This window comes from Micromys minutus, assembly GCF_963924665.1.
Source record: "Micromys minutus genome assembly, chromosome: 24".
Lineage (NCBI taxonomy): Eukaryota > Metazoa > Chordata > Mammalia > Rodentia > Muridae > Micromys > Micromys minutus.
Window position 1 is genome coordinate 2,932,988 of NC_137959.1, and position 20,492 is coordinate 2,953,479.

At 47.3% G+C, this 20,492-nt stretch overlaps 1 protein-coding gene across 4 annotated transcripts in view; it reads right to left on the bottom strand.

Annotated features, from left to right (window-relative positions):
* Positions 1-20,492, bottom strand: part of ARHGAP10 (Rho GTPase activating protein 10) — a 226,039-nt gene that overhangs the window by 146,060 nt on the left and 59,487 nt on the right. For all 4 annotated transcript variants that reach the window (XM_080937425.1, XM_080937427.1, XM_080937424.1 and 1 more), the window contains 3 exons: positions 18,489-18,584; positions 18,354-18,415; positions 2,833-2,904 (listed from right to left, as the gene is read on the bottom strand). In XM_080937425.1, coding sequence (XP_080793551.1) covers positions 2,833-2,904; positions 18,354-18,415; positions 18,489-18,584 — 230 coding nt within the window. The remainder of the gene's footprint in view (positions 1-2,832; positions 2,905-18,353; positions 18,416-18,488; positions 18,585-20,492) is intronic.

Consider the following 20,492-nt stretch of genomic DNA (forward strand, 5'->3'; position numbering starts at 1 on the left):
ACTGGACCAAAGGCCTCTCCTCCCATTGATGCCAGACACTGCTGTCCTCTGCTGCCTATGCACCTGGAGCCGTGGTCTCTCCATGTGTGCTCAATGCTTGGTTTTTCAGTCCAAGGGGGCTGTGGCTGGTTTGGTCGATTGACAATGTTGTTCTTCCCATGAGGTTGCAAACCCTATCTTGGTGGGCAGTATTTCAAGATCCCTGCAATTCTTGCAACCACCTTCTGAGACAGACTGGGAAACTGAGGGAGAAAGGCCTGGAGCAGCCCCAAATTGCATTCACCTAGGCACTGACAGGATGAAGCTGGATTCCTGACAAGGTTGAGTGTGTTCCAAAGCTGGGGGGCCGGGGAATCTCAGATCTCTTTCTGCTCAGCTTACCACAGGACTTCCTACCAGGTGGGCCTACTGCTCTCCCACTGAAGAACAGCCAGGGCTTTAATTCCCAGTGCCCCAGGGCCTCACACTGTGCCTTCTGAGGCACAGTAGGTGCTTTATAACTAAAATCAAAGCAACAGGATTAACCCACAGCAACCCCCACCCCTGCTGTACCAAAGCCCTTGGTATGATAAAGCAATCAGGTGTGTTTGTTTCACCCACACTGTGCATTGCTTACAGAAAGTCTATCTGTTAAGACATATTCTTGGAAAGAAATGTTTTACAATGTGACTGCAAGTTTGGTCCCAGGCAGAAGAGAGAAGTGATAACCTGTGGAACATTTGTTACTAGGTAACATCAATCAAACTCCGCTCTCTCCGGTTCAGTCCAGTCTGGGGTGTCACCCAGACCTGTCTGCACTACTCCCCGACTGGACGGGAGTCTGAGAACGTGAACTCAGATCCCTGTACTTGCATGCCTTACTCACATGCTTGCCCCTAATGAACAATGGCTTTCACTGCCCTGGGGACACTGTCCAGAGAAAGGACAGAGTGTGACAAAATTAACAGGAAGCAGGCCTTGAAGGAAACGTCCACCAGCACCATAACATACCCCAAAGCAGCCACGGCCCGTGGGCTTTCACACAGGGCTTGATCCCATCAAGACCACAAGGAAAAACAGAAGAACCTTCAAAATAGAAACAAGCCCAAACCTGGCAGACATGATGAGTCAAGGAAGGTACATCAAAACAGAACAAAATCATCCGGAGTACCTCAGAAGGTTTTTTAAATCCAATTTACGAAAACCGCCTAGTGCCTTAGATTACATTTAAACCATAGTGAAACATGTCATTAGGCTTCTAGAAACTAGAGAATGCAGGCGTGATGAAACCAAAAAGCCCCACAGAGAGACACAGCAGGTGAGGTCAGCACATGGGAGGAGAGGAGACAAGAAGCCAAGATGCTGACAAAGACACCTGGGGACTCCATGTTGTTACCTCCACAGGAAAACAGTCCTGTGCCATTGTTCAAGAAGCTCTTCAAACTTCAAACTAAAGTCTTTTTTAAAGCACAGCTCCTGAGCACACTAACCAAAGGAAAACAAGGACATGGCTGTCAAAACAGGACTGAGTGTCTAGGAAGCTAGGACATGCAACTCAGACAGGCATCTAAACCACGAGCCTTGCTCTGGTTCTTACCAAATCAGCTCCTTTCTAGGTATCTATGGTAAGGCAAGGTGGAGGCTTCTAGAAGGTGAAGCATGATCTTTAAAGATGTAACAACATAAAGTAAGGGAGGCTGTGTATGCATTACTGTTCATTGTGTGTGAGGGTGGGGAGCTTCCTAGGGTCCCGCAACTCCCCATACTGTGCTGACCAAGAACGCAGCTAAATTCTTCAAAAGCCTGCTGCCAGAAACAGGACTTAGGGACATAGGGACAGTATCTGGTCGCTGCGCAGCTTGTGCCACACTAGATCAGGGCAGTCGTCTCTCTCTGTGGGGGCTGTTCATTTTGCAAAGCTGCCTTTCTAAACAAACACAGAACACAAAGCAAGCCTGGAGCAAGGAGGGAAGCAATGAGAGAGGATCGATTCAGCTAATGGTCAACAGAAGAGAGAAACCGTGCAAAGCCTGCAGCTCTACGAATATGAGGGAAAAGGTGAAAAGTTCACATCCCCAGGGCTGTGTGAAGAAAAGTAACAAACATGGACGTTCTCCTCCATACTTAAAATTTATTTTGCTCGTCTCTTTGCTCTCCATGGTCAACAACCCACAAATGGCAATTTGTGTTTTGTCTCCCTCGCATAACCGGGGGTGGGGGGAGGGGGATGAGACAGAAAGACCAGGAAGTGGAGGGAGGGCAAGGGAAATTATTTCTCTAGGTTAACTTTAAGGCTAAGATCATAAACTTCAGAAGTTGCTAAAATATATTTGGGCTCCCCTGTGGCAAAGCCGCTTGCTGTATTATTCCCAGAAATCCTGATTCAGCTCAGATCCTTGAGTGTGAAGCTGTAGCTCACTCTTACAAAAAAATAGTTGCACATAACAGAAGCTCAATAAATCTCTGCTTGAAAATCGTGTCCCAATAGCAATCATCTCATCCTAGGTTCCAGGGCATCATGGGGGAACAGGGTCCCTAAACTTAAAGCCTAGCATAGTGCCAGCTCTCCATAATACACAAAGTCCTGCGCAACTGGCTGCAACTCCTTAGTGGAGAAAGATGTCTATCTAGAGAGAAAAAATAGTCACTGTGACGAGGTTTCGTCAGAGATTGCTTAGGGTTTTATTGCCCATCCAGATGTTTTGTTTTGAATTTCCCCTCCCTGAGGGTGAAAAGAGCATTTCAAACATCAAACAACACCTCCCACAAGGCTGCCAAAGGTCAATGAAGTACACAGCAACAGCAGAGACAGGGTATGTCCTGTTTATGAGTGTGCTCAAATTAGACACAAACCTTTACAGCTCCAAGTTGCTCTTTCCTGAATTTCTCCAGGGGTTTGATCAGGGTTTCAGTCACACTCAGCGCCTAGAGAACAGGAGTGACACAGGAACAGTTAGGAAAAGTGTCTCCTTTTGGTCTTGCACTCCACCAGAAGATGAACAATGACACAGTTGGCAGTTGTACCTCACTCTGCCAGTGTGACAACTAAGTCGCTACATGATGTACTCAGGAGCTGCACATCTGTGCGTGTCCTCAGGGAAGGGAGCTGGGGCAGCCAGAGTAACATGGCACTCAGCCCCACAGCTTCTGTAGGCCACAGTCTTCACCCCTCCTCAGACATTTAAAAGTCAATCACATCCCTTCATTGGTCCACAGGCTGTACTAAGAGAAGGACTGAGAACTGCGGATATTCTTCCAATACACCACTGACAATTCCTCGTCCTCAAGAGGGGAGAAGGTGTGTCAGCAACTTCCATAGTCAGAACAAGTGCCTGCTGCTGTCAAGACTGCATGGTGGGGAGGGGGAGGGGGAGGCCAAGAGAAGGGAGACACACACACACACCACACACATACACACACACACACACACACACCACACACACACACACCACACACACACCACACACACCACACACACCACACACACATACACCACACACACACACACAGACACACACACACACACCACACACACACATACACACACCACACACACACACACACCACACACACACCACACACACACACACATACACACCACACACACACATACACCACACACACACAAACACACACACACATACACACACACACACCACACACACACATATACACACACAAATACACACACACACCACACACACACACACACACACACACCACACACACATACACACACCACACACACACACACACACACCACACACACACACATACACACACACACATACACCACACACACACACCAACACACACACATACACACACACACACATACACACACACCACACACACCACACACACACACACACCACACACACACACACACACCACACACCACACACACCACACACACACACACCACACACACACACACATACACACCACACACACACATACACACACCACACACACACACACACATACACACACACACACACACACACACACACACACACACAAAGGACACAGTCTCATTCATGGCTTATAGTGACTCACTTGGAGCTTTTCATTCAAAGCCACAAAATGCTAAAAATGCAAATAAAAGGGTCATTTACTTAAGGAGAGCTTGTACTTAAAGCCTGCTGAGCAGTGGCCCTCTCAGCCCCCAAGTCCAGGACTCCGAAATATCCACCAGAAGGGAGGGCACAAGGATGTCTCACCCAACTTTTACAAAGCCCCCAGGCCCTGAAAAGAGTAAATCCAAGCTTCCAGTAGGGAAAATGGTGAACGATTTTAAAGGGAACACACCAGAAATCAAATGTAGCTCCTTCTCCCTCTGCCGGCCAGGCAAGTGCTTAACTGGAGGCTGCTTTGCAGTCACTAACGGGGACATGCACAGTACAATGGGATGAGTACAAACCATGCAACTGCCCCTCAAACACACAGGAAGGAGAGATGAACCCTCCACACAGGGAGAATGGCTTCATCTTCCAAATGCATCCATCTTAGGCATTTTGAATTGTAAACCCAAATGTTCTACATTTAGCACCATGTGACCTACAAAAAATGAAAACCCAGAGACCACCACACAATGAAGAAGAGAATAAAGACAAAGAATTGGTCATCCAAGTAAGATCTGGGACAGACCGTGTGGTAGCTCAGAAAACAGACACCAAAGGCTTTATTTTCAAGGTGATCCAATCCACAGACAATCTCCATAAATTAAGATACTTGGGCCAGAAAAGGCACCAGCCACCAAATCTGACAATCAGAGTGAGTCCCCGAAGACCCACACAGTAGGAGAGAACTGACTCCCCAAGTTGTTCTCTGACCTCTACCACACACAGTAGCATGTGTGCGTTTCTCCAACACAAGTACAAATTGAATAAATACAAAAATATTTACTATAAATATATGATATCTGTGTCAGTCTCAAAGCTTGTATGTTTAGATCTAGGCTACTACTGTTTCAGAATAAACCTATACATAATAAATACATCCTCAATAGAGGCTGATATGCTCAAGAAAGAAGGAAGCCTGGCAGTGCACAGCAGAAAGAAGGAAGCCTGGCAGTGCACAGCAGAAAGAAGGAAGCCTGGCAGTGCACAGCAGTCTAACAGAGGCTGGCAAATGCTTATAGTCACAAAAAAGAGGGGTGGGCAATCTCCATAAAACACTGCAGTACCAAATGGGTACCACACCATCCAAAACAGCCATCTTAACCAAACCCGCAGCGCAGCTAACTATCATGTGTGAGCACCTGGGCCAAGTTATACGGTCCCAAGAAAGAAGAGCGCCCTACCCTTCATGAACTCTGATTAGTGAGTGGAACCCAAGTGCAAGTTCTAACCTTCAACCAAGAGAAAAGCAGGGCCAGGTGTGGTGAGGACTTCACAGGAGGAGGTGGCACACGCTCCACCTGAGCCTCCTCAATGCAGTGACATCAGAGCTAAGTGCTGAAAAATGAGAAGGGATCAGAGGGAGCAGCAGAGACGCAGGTCTAAGGCCCTGTGGTTGCTATGCCTGCAATGTCAAAGGGGGTCCAGCTGGGGCATAGGACACTGAAGGGAACAGAAAGAGCCGAGTGCTGGTACAGGACCAGACCATGACAGTCACAACGTCCCTGGCTGAGCAAGAAGCCACCGAGGGTTTAAAGCAGAGAACCGATAGAATGATCACATCTTTTAAAGATCCGCTGCAAGGCCTTAGAGGCGGGGAAACTGAAAGAAGAAACTCTTCCCAGGGGTTTCCCCAGGAGCAAGTCCTGATGGTGCCTTACACAAGGGCAGACACAAAAAGCAGCAGGTACATGAAAGGCACATCTGCAAGCTGGGTGAACTAAGTGTGGGAAAGATCAGAGTATCTGTACCTGCGAAACTACCTGAGAGGACTCTTAAGGTATGTATCCTTAACAGCCTCCAAAGGTCCCCATGGTGAAGGGTCCACCTGCGGCCTGTGGTACCAGCAGAGGAGGTTTAGTTGAGAAAATGTCTTACAGCTAAATCTCATGGACACATTTCCTCAACTGAGGCTCCTTTCTCTGATGACTGTAGCTTGTGTCAAGTTGACAGAGAAAACCAGCCAGTACAGGTCCTTCTCAACAGAAAGTTATCCCAGGAACCCGGAGAGCCTTACTTATCTGCAATTCCAGGGTTCTTGATGAGTTCAGGAAAGCCAAAGCAGAAGTTGTATTTCCATGTTAATTCTCAAGATGAAAACCTCAAACCCCAGAGTAAGTCAGACTCACAACATAAGGTGTCTCAGAGTTTCGCTGCTGTGAACAGACTCTATGATCATGGCAACTCTTATAAAGGCAACATTCAGTTGGGGCTGGCTTACAGTTTCAGAAGTTCAGTCCATTATCAACTTGATAGGAAATGTGGCAGCATCCAGGCAGGCATGGTGCTGGAGGAGCCAATAGTTCTAGATCTTGATCCAAAGGCAGCAGAAAGTGACCGGCCTCCTCAAGTAGCCAGGAGGAGGGTCTCTTCCTCCCTGGGAGGAGCCTAAGCATAAGAGCCTCAAAGCCCATCCCCTCAGTGACATACTTCCTGCAACAAGGCCACACCCACTCCAACAAGACCACACCTCCTAACAGCGCCATTTCCTGGATTTCGCATATTCAAACCAGCACACAAGGTAAAAAATAAAATGACTATGAAAGTTTTCAATGGTGTTTCAGATATGACTCTGCTCTGACATCTCAATAGATATGGAGCTATAAGAAGCTTGAACAGTCTCAAAAGCAAACTTGAAAGATGTGGACACATCCCCATGACACCTGCTTGGCACAATCAAATTCTCACATCAAAAACAAGAAAGGAAAGGGGAACTTATATTAAGTAACCTACCCAGCTCAAGATGAGCTAAGACACCTCCTGACGATGACAAGAGACCCCAGTAGAAGCCATTCTACACAGGGAAAAAGCACTGACCAGCTCTCAGCTCCTCCCACCTGCAGATCGAAGGCTGAGTTCTGAGGCTGTAGACACAATAAGACTTCTACCAAAGACCCACACTCCAGGGCAGGACATTCTGTGGCAAGCTTAGTTGTTAGTAACTATTGTTTAATGGATCCGCCCAGGTAGAACAGGGAACAGGCTGGGAAAACACACACCATACCTTTCTAATGAAGAGCTATAGCAAAGGGACAGTGATATCAAAGAAACAGAAGGAAGGATGTCCATTCCACACAGTACTATTTCATCCTGGACCCCAAGGGGCTGTGGCCTCTGGAGGAATGTGTACTCGGAGCAAAAGAGACTTCCCACCACTTTCTCCCATGACCTTCCAGACACTTCCAATTTTACCACACTAAGGGAAGCTCTACATTTCAACTTCAGTGTCACAGACAGCAGCAAAGCAACCACTGAGCTGGAACAAACTGGTCACTTTTCCTTGAAACGGGACATCTCAAAAGGGGCCAAGAACTTATCTATCTGAACAAAACAGTTTTCCCAGAATGAAAAATACCTTTCCAAAAAAGGATTGCTGCAACTAAGACATTTACAGATTCCATAAATCCGAGTTCCCAGAGTCTGCTTTTTGTTATCACTTTTTCCTTCTCACACGTACTGATTTATGAGGAGGTGGGTGTGTGTCACATCACACATGTGGACATCAGAGAACAATTTCGGGAATCTCCTGTGGTCCAGGGACCAAATTCATATTTCAAGTGTCTTTACCCACAAAACAATCTCCCAGCCCACTTTGCATTCTTTTGATCAACAATAATTGATTGAAGAATCCTGTCCCTAGACAGTGCCTATCAAATTTCAAATCCACTTTCAGATGCTTTCAGATCAAATTGGATTGGGTTACAAATGATTCCCAGAACGTACAATTATTTTAAAAGGGGGCGGGAAGGCATAATAGCACATGTTTGTAATCCTAGGGTGCAAAGATGGAGACCAGAGAACTCTGGCACACACCAGCCAGCCAGCCGGGCCAAATCACCAGTCTCTGGGCCAGTGAGAGACCCTGCAACAAAGCAAAGAGGGTGGCCCCATAGGAACGCCCACACTTACCCTCTAAGCCCACCAGCATCCTACCCATGTATCCAAACACTAAGTGTTGGCTGGCTTGAGATCTCTGTCTCTCTCTGTGTCTCTCTCTGTGTCTCTCTCTGTCTCTCTCTCTCTCTGTGTCTCTCTCTCTCTCTGTGTCTCTCTCTCTCTCTCTGTCTCTCTCTCTCTCTCTCTCTCTCTCTCTCTCTCTCACACACACACACACACACACACACACACAGCAAGGCTTATATCATCAATTGCCGTCCCTCCCGCTGCATATAAGGACTTCTTGCCATCCAGTTCTGTTTCCACGTGTTCCCAGACAGCCTCTCTCCCCCTTTCTGTCCTCCTCTGTCCCCTCTTCTCTGACCTCATGGCTCTGCTCCCATGTGATTATCTCTTCTCCAGGCCTCACTTGCCCCACCCCCCCACCCCCACCCCTACCCCCGTATCAGATCTGTTGCACAGCGTAATTTCTCAGGGGACACCTTGGCATGGGCCCACCAAGTACCCCCTCAACACATTCATTACATTTCATAGCACTGTGACCCTTTCTCCACGTAGATGGCTTCTCTCCTGTACTGTAGCTTTTCCTGTCCATGTACATCAGAGTTTCGTAAGATTAAAATGGCCTGTTAAGTACTCTTGCTTTTCTTAAAGAGCTGAGCTTGTAAAAAAATTGAATCAAAAAACTCTGCCATCAGAGGATGGAGAGTGGGCTCAGTGGTTAAGAGCACTGGCTGTTCTTCCAGAGGTCCTGAGTTCAATTTCCAGCAACCACATGGTGGCTCACAACCATCTGTAATGAGACCAGATGCCTTCTGGTGTGCATGAAGACAGCTACAGTGTACTTAGATAGAACAAATAAGTAATTAAGTAAATCTTTAAAACAGAAACCAAAACCTCTGCCACTGAGAAAGCACGGCATCTTGACAGCAGCAGCACAGGTGTGCCCTGCCACCGAGGAGACCGGAAGGCCTCTCTCTGCGCATCATGGCTAGGCCCTAACTGCTTCCCTCTCTTCAGCACAAGAATCTTCAATCAAAAAAAAAAAAAAAAAAAAAAAAAAAAAAAAAAAAGAATGGCGCCCCATACGGAGCACCTGTAGGGAAGAGGGCAGCTAGCACCTAGAGGAGTCAGCTGCCAAGAACCCAGCACAGCACTTAGTTTTTAAGGTCAGCTTAAACCAACTCTTAGCCCTGTTAAGGTAGTAAACACTAAGACACATTAGTTGTATAGTAACAGGGCTTCTCTGTGTAACCCTGGCTCTGGAACTCACAACGATAGATCCCTGTTTCCGGCTCCTGGGGGGCTGGAACGGACACTGCGAACCACCACTGGCCACTAAGAATTTTAATGAGCGCACAGCAACAACCAGGACCTAAGGACTGAGGTCAACTGTGTGTACCTGAAATCAGGAGCACTGAGGCAGCGCTCAGTCCTCGGCTGACACATAGGACGGCACATGTCGCCCGTCCCAACCATAAACGTTCCACGCGTACTAGTCCGACTACCACATTTCTACTGTTATTCCGGTAAGAACAAAAAGGATCCAGTGAAAATGTTTACGGCTTTTTAATCATAAATCCCAATTACCTTGAAAGCAACATGTGAGGAGGGTTCAAACTGAAGAACCTCAGTTTTAGACTTACTTCCAGAATACTGCCTATAACCAAGGCTCAGATTTAACAGAGGAAAAAAAGCAGAAATGAAAAAAGTCAATTCTATGAATTACAAAAGTTTAAGAGTCCTCTTCTTAACATCTGTGCTCTACAAAGTCTTTAGGCTACATGTGTGCAGGCGTGTGTGCACACACAGACAGACACACAGACACACAGACACACACACACACACACACACAAATACAGAGGCAAAAGTTGGCTAAAAGGGACAGGAACAAAGCAAATCCATAATGAAGTCTGAGAGGAAAAGGTGGTATTTATAATTTTTAAAATCTAATGCCTTTACTGGTAACAGTTTTTAATTTAGACTTTGTAAATAATATGGACCATAGCTCAGAAACTACTGGACATATCAGGAGGGCATTCGCCGAATAGAACACTGAGCCCAAGACCTTACCTAACCTTGGCGCTCTCCTCTCTGCATGTGGGACAATAAGGACCCTTCCTTTTTTTTTTTTTTTAAACAAAATAAATACTTGGGCAGAACACAGTGAGAAGGAACAGAGCCCACAGAAAGAAGTGACAAGGTCAGTCTGTCAGAAGGCTATAAAAGCATCATCAGACAGAATTTTAAAGTCTGGCTTTCTAGTTTGAAGTAAGAAGAAGAAAATGATAGTTCCTTCAATCAGTGGTATTGCAGACAGATCTGAATGAAATACAGCACTCAATAAGGCGATCAACTAAGAAAAAAAGGGGGAAAAATCAAAGGAAGAACTCTTCAAAGCAGGCATCTCATCACCAGCCAGAAGGGCCTGGGCCTCCAGCCTTCGGTGGGCCACCCTTGACTGGCAGGAGGCCACCCCGTGGGCTGAAAGGCTCCTGGTAATTCGGTCTCCAGGTGGCCACAAGCTAAGCACCTGTCGTGAACAAGAAGCTAAATCCCCACTGCATCCTCAGGAGCCAGAACATGGCCAAGCACAGAACATGCTTCTAAAATAGTTGTCGCTGCAGAGATGGCTCAGTGATTAAGAGCACTGCCTGCCCTTCCCTAGTCAATTCCCAGAGCACAGGGCAGCTCACCGCTGTCTGTAAGCCCCGTTCCAGGGATCAGACACCCTCACACAGACATACGTGCAGGTAAAACACCATTGCATAGGAAATAAAAAATACACAAGCTTTTAATTCCCAACATCCACATGGGAGGCTCACATGCTTCCACGAACTCCAGCTTCAGAGGATCCACTGCCCTCTGCTGGCTTCGACTGATATCCATACAAGTGCAGCATGTGCTCACAGAGTCAGACACACAAAAGAAAAAACACGCAAAACCTTACATTAAAAATTCTTGCTGGAGAGTGAAGCTTTAACAACATAGACAATAGAAAGAGCAGTGTACAAAACACAAAGTGTCCATCTGCCGTTGGTAACACACACTAGCAACAGGACTGCCCACTGCCGTGCCCCACCAACAAATCCTGACACAAACGTGTGTTTCTGCTCGTCAGAATAATAGACACACGGGGAAAGGCTTAGAAATCCAAGAAATGCATTAGGGGAGGGGGGCGGGCCCAGAAAGGCGGAAAAGAGCTACACAATGAGGGTCTGATCCCGGGAGAAAAAGGGGGCAGCTGGGGGAAGGAGAGAGGGGAGGTCGAAAAGCGGCCCTGGGAACACTGAGTAAGGGCCTCCTCGGAGGGAGCTCCGGCCCTGGCTATGCCTAGCCACAGGCGGTGAAGTCCAGACCCCAGCACTCTCCTCTCCTGGCAAAACTCCCAGAGCCCTCCACAGGATCATGGCTGCCAGTAATCCCTCTGACCCCAAACTAACCCACCACCAATATAAAACCATCTTTACTGATTACAGTATGCCACAACGTTGAAAATACTCCAGTAGCTCATACCATAATGAAAAATGTTACTAAGTCTAATTACAAGTGAACTTAGAACTTATATTTAAGTTTCTCCAAAGAGCTACTTGAGAGTTGGTTTATTTGTGTCACATACATCCATGAACAAGGAAATAAACTATTTGTGTTAAGATAATGCTAAAACTTCTTCAGAGCCCAAACACTTCTGAATCACCGTCCATCTTAGTCACCAAAATCTGGTTTCCTCCATAAATCTTTCTCCCTCTGTACCTCCAAGAATCCTGGAAAGAAAGCTCTTCTTTAGAGGGTATCCCACCCCGATATCCAGAGATTACTCCAGAGGCGCCAGCGCCCACGTTAGAGACGCCGCTGCAGAGATTCACTGATGTAACTAGAAGGTCGCTAACAAGGGTTTCCACACAGAGAGATTCCCTACTCCCTCTGGAACTGGTCCATCATTCCGTGACTGAACAGAAACACTTACATGTGCATGTGACTGCAGCCCTAGCTGTACTGACTACATACATTCCCTCAGGTGGAGGGAAAGAGCTGAAGGTGCAGGCCGCTGAGAAAAAGTGTTCAAAGACAAAGTCCACAATTCCATCTCCAGCCCATCCCCCATCCTCCCACTCTAGCCAAGAAGAAGTGAGAAAAATGATAAACAGCTGAAGCCAAGGGACAGAATGTTTCTCTGCTCTGCTGGTCTAACACGGCAGCGGTTCCCCTTAGTGACGTAGACAAACTGCTCAGTTCTCTAACTCCCGTGTGATCCCTGAAGGTCCCAGGTCATCTAGAAGTATGTGCCATGAAACAGTCAACTGGCTGGTTCCAATAACACCGTAGTTTAGACAACTGTAGGAATGAGCTGCAAGCTTCTGGCGGCTCTTGGGTCTGTGGGCACATGTACAATCCAAAGTAGCCAATTCCTTAGAAGCAAAGAACATGAAACAGAGGAAACAGGAGTTCCAATGGGGAAGTAGAGTCTGACGGAGACAGGAGAGTCACACATGACAGTGAGTTGGCAGAGAGGACACTGACTCATGAGGACAAGAATGCTTCTCCCAAAAACTGGTTCCAAGTCTCCTGTCATCAGTCACATTCAGGCATTTTAGAGATGTAAAAGCAAATCCTCACTGGACATTCCTGACGGCAAGGTTTACAACAGCGTGCACACCCGACTGAAAGGGTGAGGAAGAAAATGAGAACGTTACCATGAAATGGTATAAGCGCCATTTCCAAAGAGAGAAGGAAACTGCTGTAAAACTAAGTAAATGGGCAACTTTTGCTCCTGGGTTGTTTTGTATCGGGATTTTGGAGACAGGATTTATTCGTGTAGCCTTGGTTGTCCTGAAGCTAGCCTCAAACTCATAGACATCCACCTGCCTCTAACTGCCAAGTGCTGGGATTAAGGGTGTGTCCCACTATGCCTCACACTGTCATGGACAACGTCTGAAGCAAAGTAAGAAATATCTCCATGCAGAACTGCTAGATGTTTCCCATCACGTACATCCCTGCCGACAGAACCAGACAGACAGACAAAAGTGGCAGGACTGACTGACATTTGCCATCACACGCATGCCTTGTGAACAGAGAGCAGAGACTAGCCAGTGCTGTCCAGTGGTTTGCACCATTTCTCGTGTAAATACACGTTCACAAGCAACATCCAGCATAAACTAGGCAGCACTAGACCACTAACAGCCAAACCCTGTTTTATCAACACAAACTAGATGTGGAAATAGTTTCCAATCCCTTGAAAGTGGCAGGTAAAAACTCAGCTGTTAAGAGTTGTTTAAACCACAGGTTAGCATAAAACCATCAAAAATGTTTGTTTGTTTGTTTTTTAACTGTTTAAGAGACCTAACTTGGAGGCAAAGGAGATTTCATGGGGTGGTGGTTCAGATTACAGAAGTTAGCGGGTCTGGGTACAGTCTGATAATGGACATTTCTAGCGAACCCCCGGGATATTAATCACCTCCTTGATGCCGAGACAAAATACCAGACAGAAACAACTTAATAGGGAAGCAGACTTATTGTGGCTCACAGTTAAAGAGTGTACGGTCAGTCAAGGAGGAACATAGCAAATGAAGTCATAGCACAGTGCTGCCCACATGCAGGTGGCCACTGCCCCTCCGTCACCCATTTCTGGAAACACCCCCAATGACAGCCCTGGAGTTGGGTCTCCCAGGCAAGTCCAAATCCTATCAGGTTGACAGTGGAAACCAACATTACACTAGATGGCCCCAACGCCATGCTCAGAGAAGACTGCATGGACCTCACAGAAGAAGGGGCACTACCAAGTTCTCTCCCAAAGAGTAAAGACATCATTTACTTCAGTACTACTTCAGTAATGTTATAAAACATTTTCATAGAAAAACAGTAATATTTAGAATAAAACCCAAGTGTCAAACACCAAAATGGTTACAGCAGAGTTCAGAGTGTGTGTGTGTGTGTGTGTGTGTGTGTGTGTGTGTGTGTGTGTGTGTGTGTGTGTGTGTTTAAAATACATGAAGGAGAAGAGGTTGTCCTGCTGGAACGCCTATATCTAAGGCAGCTTTGGATACCCCTGGAAAGTTCTCTCTGCCTCCCATCCTCCCACGCACTGTTGCAGCTTTCCTAACTCTCTGGTCCAAATCCCTACTCTAATTTGCCAGAATACTCAGAAACTGAATCCTCACTTACAGGCTGGCAAAAAAATGAAACTCAGTCTGTTCCAAAAAGAATTTCTTCAGAGAAGTCAATACAGTGTGCAAGGCTTTTTAGAGATGCTCATAAATGCGGTAGCACTATTTTAAAAGTCCCTAGACTCCTGGACAGCTGCCCACCTCAGATAAGTACACCATGTCCTGTCGGGCCACACAGAACAACAGGAATGCAGGCAGCTTCCCTCAGACAGCACGCACAGACGCAACCCCACCAGCTCTGGCCTCTTACTTTGTCCACCTAGTTTAGGTTTCTTCACTTCTACAAGCGGGGTCAGAAACACTATGAGAAAAAATTACTCACTTCGAAACCCTGTCCTGAAACACACGCGGTCAGGGCTGAGCGTGCCCACTCAAGGAGACCCAGCGCTTGGGTGTGAAAGCAAACAGTGACATCTTTCCTAAACTGGTACTCTGCCTGCTTCTTTTTCCAGTGACTCACGGATTCTAGCTCATAGTTTTGCTCAGTGCCAGGGACTGAGTCTTCACACTGAGCCACACCCGCAAACTCTGTATTAATAGCAGCAGGGGCATGCAGGCGTTACTCACACACTGCACTCTTCTTGAAATGGAAGCAGGTTCCCCTCAAGAAGACCCAGCATTTCAGCTCATCTATGCGGAACTGGCCAAGTGACGTATGTCACCTCTGCCATTACTGACCTCTCCAGGACCCCCACGCCTCCGTTTCTGCAGAATTACTGAGCACATGTGCTCTGACCACTTCCCCTAGTGGATATCCACCTACTCAAGAGAAAGAACTGTGTCACCCTGTCACAACACAGCACCAGGCACGCAGCAAGCACAGTGGCATTTGCTAAACTGAGTAACGTGATGCTGCTCAGGTTGAAGTAGGCACATGAACACACTGCCGCTGTCAGCTTAGACACATGGGGAGTTGGTGGCCAACTTCCAGACAGATGGATATACCTGCAAAAGCCCACTTCCAGACAGATGAATATACCTGCAAAAGCCCAAAGTCCTACAAAACATGTATTCAAAAAAAAAAAGACAAACTTTCTACATTATTTAAGCTTTGTAGCTGTTTGTATTACAAATGCTAATTATGTCCCCAAAAAACTGTTTATGTGAGAAGGTCTGCACTTAGCTTCTGGGAACCTGCCCCTGGTTGGTTCTGATTGGTAAATCAAGATGTCAACAGCCAATAGCTGGGGAGAAGAGACGGGCAGGATTTTAGAATTTCCCAGGCTGGGAAAGGAGAAAGAGATCCACCACGCTGGCAGACTGTGGAAGAGAGGAGAGAAACCACGTCTGACAACAGTGCAGGACAGAGAGCTATGGCCGCCATGTGAAGAACCAGGAAAGCACAGCCCGGAGATGCCTAGCTGGCTCCAGGCACACTTTACACTTTGTCTATTCTAATTAACTTGTTAATTGCCAGTTATTCCCAAAACCACACTCAAAGTTCCTTGAAGTCGGATCTGTTCTTATTCAAAGTTTACGGCTGCTGTGTGCTCCAATGACACAATCAAAGGTTTTAAAGAGCCAGGATGAGTCCGTCCAGCCGCCATACGTCACAGAAGTAATCGCTAACACGGCTACACGAGGACCCTTAACGTCAGTGCGGTTAAACAGCTCAGGTCTTTCCACTTTTATTCATTTCATTGCTGTACTCTGTGGTGACTCAGAGACTTCTGCTTTTGAAGATGTATTAACCACCAGTAGAATCAGTTCACTGCATGTGGTGGCACTCAGTAGGCTGCATGCCTGTAGCCCAGCACTCAGTAGGCAGCTGTGGTGACTGTTAAGGTGGCACCTCCCCGAGACATGTCCTGAGGTATTTGCATGCGCTATGTATGTATTTGTACATGAGACGCCACAATACCGGCTGTCAATCGCAATGACAGCAGAACAGGAACACAGGAGAAACAGGATCAGATGTGACATCGGCTGCCGAGAACATGTCATTTAACACCAGATTCTTGTTCCGCTTTGAATTCCCCAAACTAAACTGGAGCAACTTGTCCACAAGCTGGGGTCTCCATGGCTGTCCTCCTGTTTCCTCTCCTGTGGCGATTTCTCTTCTCAAGCGTCAGTTCTGAGGGTTCAGTTTATTTCTTGGTTTTGATTCTGATTTTTTTTTATGGTGAGGGGTAGTAGTTGGTTTTTTGTTTTGGGTTTTTTTGTTTTGTTTTGTTTTGTTTTGTTTTAACACAAGACAGGATTTCTCTGTGTAGCTCTAACTGTCCTAAACCCTCTCTGTCCAGCTGGCTGGGCTCAGATCCAGAGATCCACCTTCTTCTGGCTCCCGAGGGCTGGGATTAAAACCGAACAGGACCAAACCCCACACACAGGCCCAGAGCCCTGCACAGACACAACAACCCAGACCAGGAACCCAACCTCCTCACCTCCTCACCTCACCTCCTCACCTCCTCACCTCACCTCCTCACCTCCTCACCTCACCTCCTCACCTCCTCACCTCCTCACCTCCTTACCTCACCTCACTCACCTCCTCACCCTACCTCCTCACCTCACCTCCTCACCTCACCTCCTCACCTCCTCACCTCACTCACCTCCTCACCTCATCTCCTCACCTCACCTCCTCACCGCCTCACCTCACTCACCTCCTCACCTCACTCACCTCACTCACCTCCTCACCTCCTCACCTCACTCACCTCCTCACCTCACTCACCTCCTCACCTCCTCACCTCACTCACCTCACTCACCTCCTCACCTCACCTCCTCACCTCACTCACCTCCTCACCTCCTCACCTCCTCATCTCACTCACCTCCTCACCTCACTCACCTCCTCACCTCCTCACCTCCTCACCTCACTCACCTCCTCACCTCACTCACCTCGGTCAGAGGCAAGGTCAGCTGCCTCCAAAACTGAAGATGATCACAGTCAGCTAACAGAATTTCTAGGAACCAAGAAATCTCCATCAGAGCACAAGACCACATTCCACTGTCTTCTTCTCATGTCACTCCAGGAACAGAAACACACCGATAAGGCAGAAAGTGTCACCCAGTTCTTCCACACAAGTCCAAACTCCAGTCCCCCTCTAGGGATGACAGCTGACAGTGCTCTAGAGAAGGCCCTGGACACGGAATCTCTGCTGCAGCTCACCCTGGGCTCCCGGCCCTTGTGTTCTCAGCGCCCTGCTGCCTTGTAAACTGTGCGTCTGGTGCTCTGCAGCATTTGCTACTGTCTTAGTGAGAAGACACACTACGACCATGGCTGCTCTTAGGAAGTTAACGATTAACTGAGTCTTAGAGTCCATTGTCTCCATGGTAACCAGACACGGTGTGGGGATGAGTGAGCATTCTACATCTTGATCCACAGGCAGCAGAAGTGACTGTGTACCACACTGGGCACAGCTTGAACATAGCACACCTCAAAGCCTACAGTGACACTTTCTCCAACAAGGCCACACCTTTCCCTGTGAGCCAGCATCCAAACTCGTGAGTCTATGGGGGCATTCCTATTCAAACCACAGCTACCATGCCCTCAGACTCCAACCAAGAAGAACATAAAAGATCAGGATCCCGGAAAGGAATGACTAAAGGAAGTGTCTCTCTCTCTCTCTCTCTCTCTCTCTCTCTCTCTCTCTCTCTCTCTCTCTCTCTCACACACACACACACACACACACACACACTTGACACGGTGTAGAAAGGTGATGTCATGGCACTACAGTGATCTAATGTCATACTGAGTCTTCACCAACACCTAGGAAATAGTGACTATGACATTATACAAACACTAGTTGAAGCTGTCAGTGCGTGCTGGGAAAAGTCCATGTGATCATACTATTGCCACATGCACACATGGAATTTTGGGTATATTATGTGTACACACCTGTTCGCAGATGCATGTGTGTACGTAGACGTGTGGAAAGACAGGCAGGTGTGTTCCTCATTCCTTTCTCTACCTTCATTTCTCAGACCGGGCATCATTGAACCTGGAGCTCAGCACTGAGTCAGACTCTAGCTGGAAGCCCCAGGATGCTTCTGCCTTCCCTCTCTGATGCAAGAGGTCCAGGACCTTGACCAAGAACTGATCACAGAACCATCATGGACCCACAAATCAGAGCTCAGAAAATCCCACCCACTCTAAGCACTAAATGCATCAAAACTTCTGTCAGGCTCGGCTCCACAGCCCAGACGGTCCCCTTGTGGAAATCTGGCAATCGATATAGATTTACACCCTGCTACTCACCATGATTTCTCTCTGTTCTTCCAGGTTCTTCAGAAAGTTAGAAAATTCACGTAAGGAGGCATCTGTAAGGAGAAAGGCATGAGTCGGTGCTGGGCAAGGCGGAGAGAAGCAAACCAGGCCTCACGTGTTCCTTACCTATGCACCGTTCATCATCAGTCTCAGCATCCCCAATAAACTCAAACTTGAAGTCTCTGAGCGAGTGAGCGAACTTCCGCTGGGCAGCTGACAGACCTAGAAAGAAAGGCACACTGATGAATGGGGTCCTTGTTTTACAGTCAAGGATGACCAGAGAGAGAGAGAGAGAGAGAGAGAGAGAGAGAGAGAGAGAGAGAGAGAGAGAGAGAGAGAGAGAGAGAACTATGTTCCACTAAGAACTCGAAAAGGCACAGTCCAACCCCTGTCTGTAGTCCCCAACCTGGTACATGCCAGTTGCCTCTGTCCTCCTCCCACACCCCCTCCCCACTTCCTGCAGCTGATCTCTGTGCATCTTTCCACAAATTCCTCTCTCCTCAATAAGGTCAGAATACATCCCGAAGTTCACAAGACAATTAGGAACAGCGTCTGAGGGCACTCCTCTGGTCAGTAAGGTCTGGGCAGCTAGCCAGGTACTTTGAACTGATCATCACCACCACCACTACACCTCAACTATAGAGAAAATGGGACTGAGGGAGGGAGGGAGGGAGGGAGGGAGGGAGGGAGGGAGGGAAATCAATGCTAACCCAAGGCAACCAGAAAGTTCAAAGTAAACGTGTTCACTGGAAGTAGCACTGCAGGTTAGTAACTAATAATCTTAAGGACAAGATCAAATCGTCACTTGAAAAGTATATCAATAGTTCTCCAAAGGAACTACAGGCCTTGTCACCTCCTCTTTTCATGACAGGTTATGGCACCAGGGAAGGTCTGCCTGTGAAATGAGCCAATGACACGTGCGGTTTGGCAGCAGCTCGCGTGTTTAGCACGCACGGGGTTTTGGCACAATCACAAAGGAAACGCTGACTAAGAATATAGGACTGACTAATCATGCTGATTAGAGTAAATTCTAAAGACAACGGGAAAATAAAAGCACACAGCCACAACGTATAAATAACTTCTTTTAAAACTGAACTTTAAAAAGATTGGGCAAAACATGCATATCACAAAAGGAAGTGAAAGGAATTAAAGTGGCCTTGGCCATATGAGAAGGACTTCAGCATCGGAGGTCGGGGAAACTAAAAACAAAACCTCGGGAGAGCTCAGTCACCTAACTGCCAAACCGTGTGAAGAAACACACTTCTCACTGCCGAACTCAGCGTGATTGCGTTTGATGTTTGGCAATTTCACGTAAATTTGATGAACTCCTACAACCCAGAGATTCTGGTAAGTTTCCAAGATAAAAACTCTTGCGCTGGGATATTTGCAGATGTGTAATAGAAAACTCTGGGCATGACTCATCCCTGTCATATGAGTCGGGGAAATATCTGCTAACAGGACAAAAGCAAACGTACTGTGTAGTCAATCATGTGCAGTGCAGAGAACTGAACACGGGAAACCTCGCCACTGGGCGGGAAAGAAGAGAGCTCTACCTGTAAAGTGGTGACGGCGGGGCGGAGGCGAGGACTCATGCCACAAACGTATTAAACACTGGGGGACTGCGGCCTCACTCTCAACAGCTCCTCTATTCGTTTTGCAAACATGCTCTGTCAGAGCACACTGACCCGGACATGGTGGCCCGTGCCTCTATCGCCAGCACTTGGGAGATTGGGAAAAGAACAGCCATGAGTTCGGGGTCAAAGTGGGCTGCAGAGAGACTCTCTCATAACCCCACCCCAACCTCAACAGAGAGGAGCAACACACAAGTCAGCCATTTGTGTCTGTGTATTTAAATTGCTAAAAATGCTGCTTTGAGGGCTGGAGGTCTCAATGGTTGGGAACACTGGCTGTTCTTCCAAGGGGTCAGGGTTCACTTCCCAGTAACCCACATGGCAGCTCACTGTCTGTGACTCCAGTTTCAGAGCACCCCACAACCCACCCAGACATACTTGGAGGCAAAACAGCAATGCACATAAAATAGTCATTTTTTTAAACATGTTCTTTTGAATCTGGGCATTTACATTAATCTATCTGGTGCTATTACCTTAATATTCAAACTTAACGGTGAGA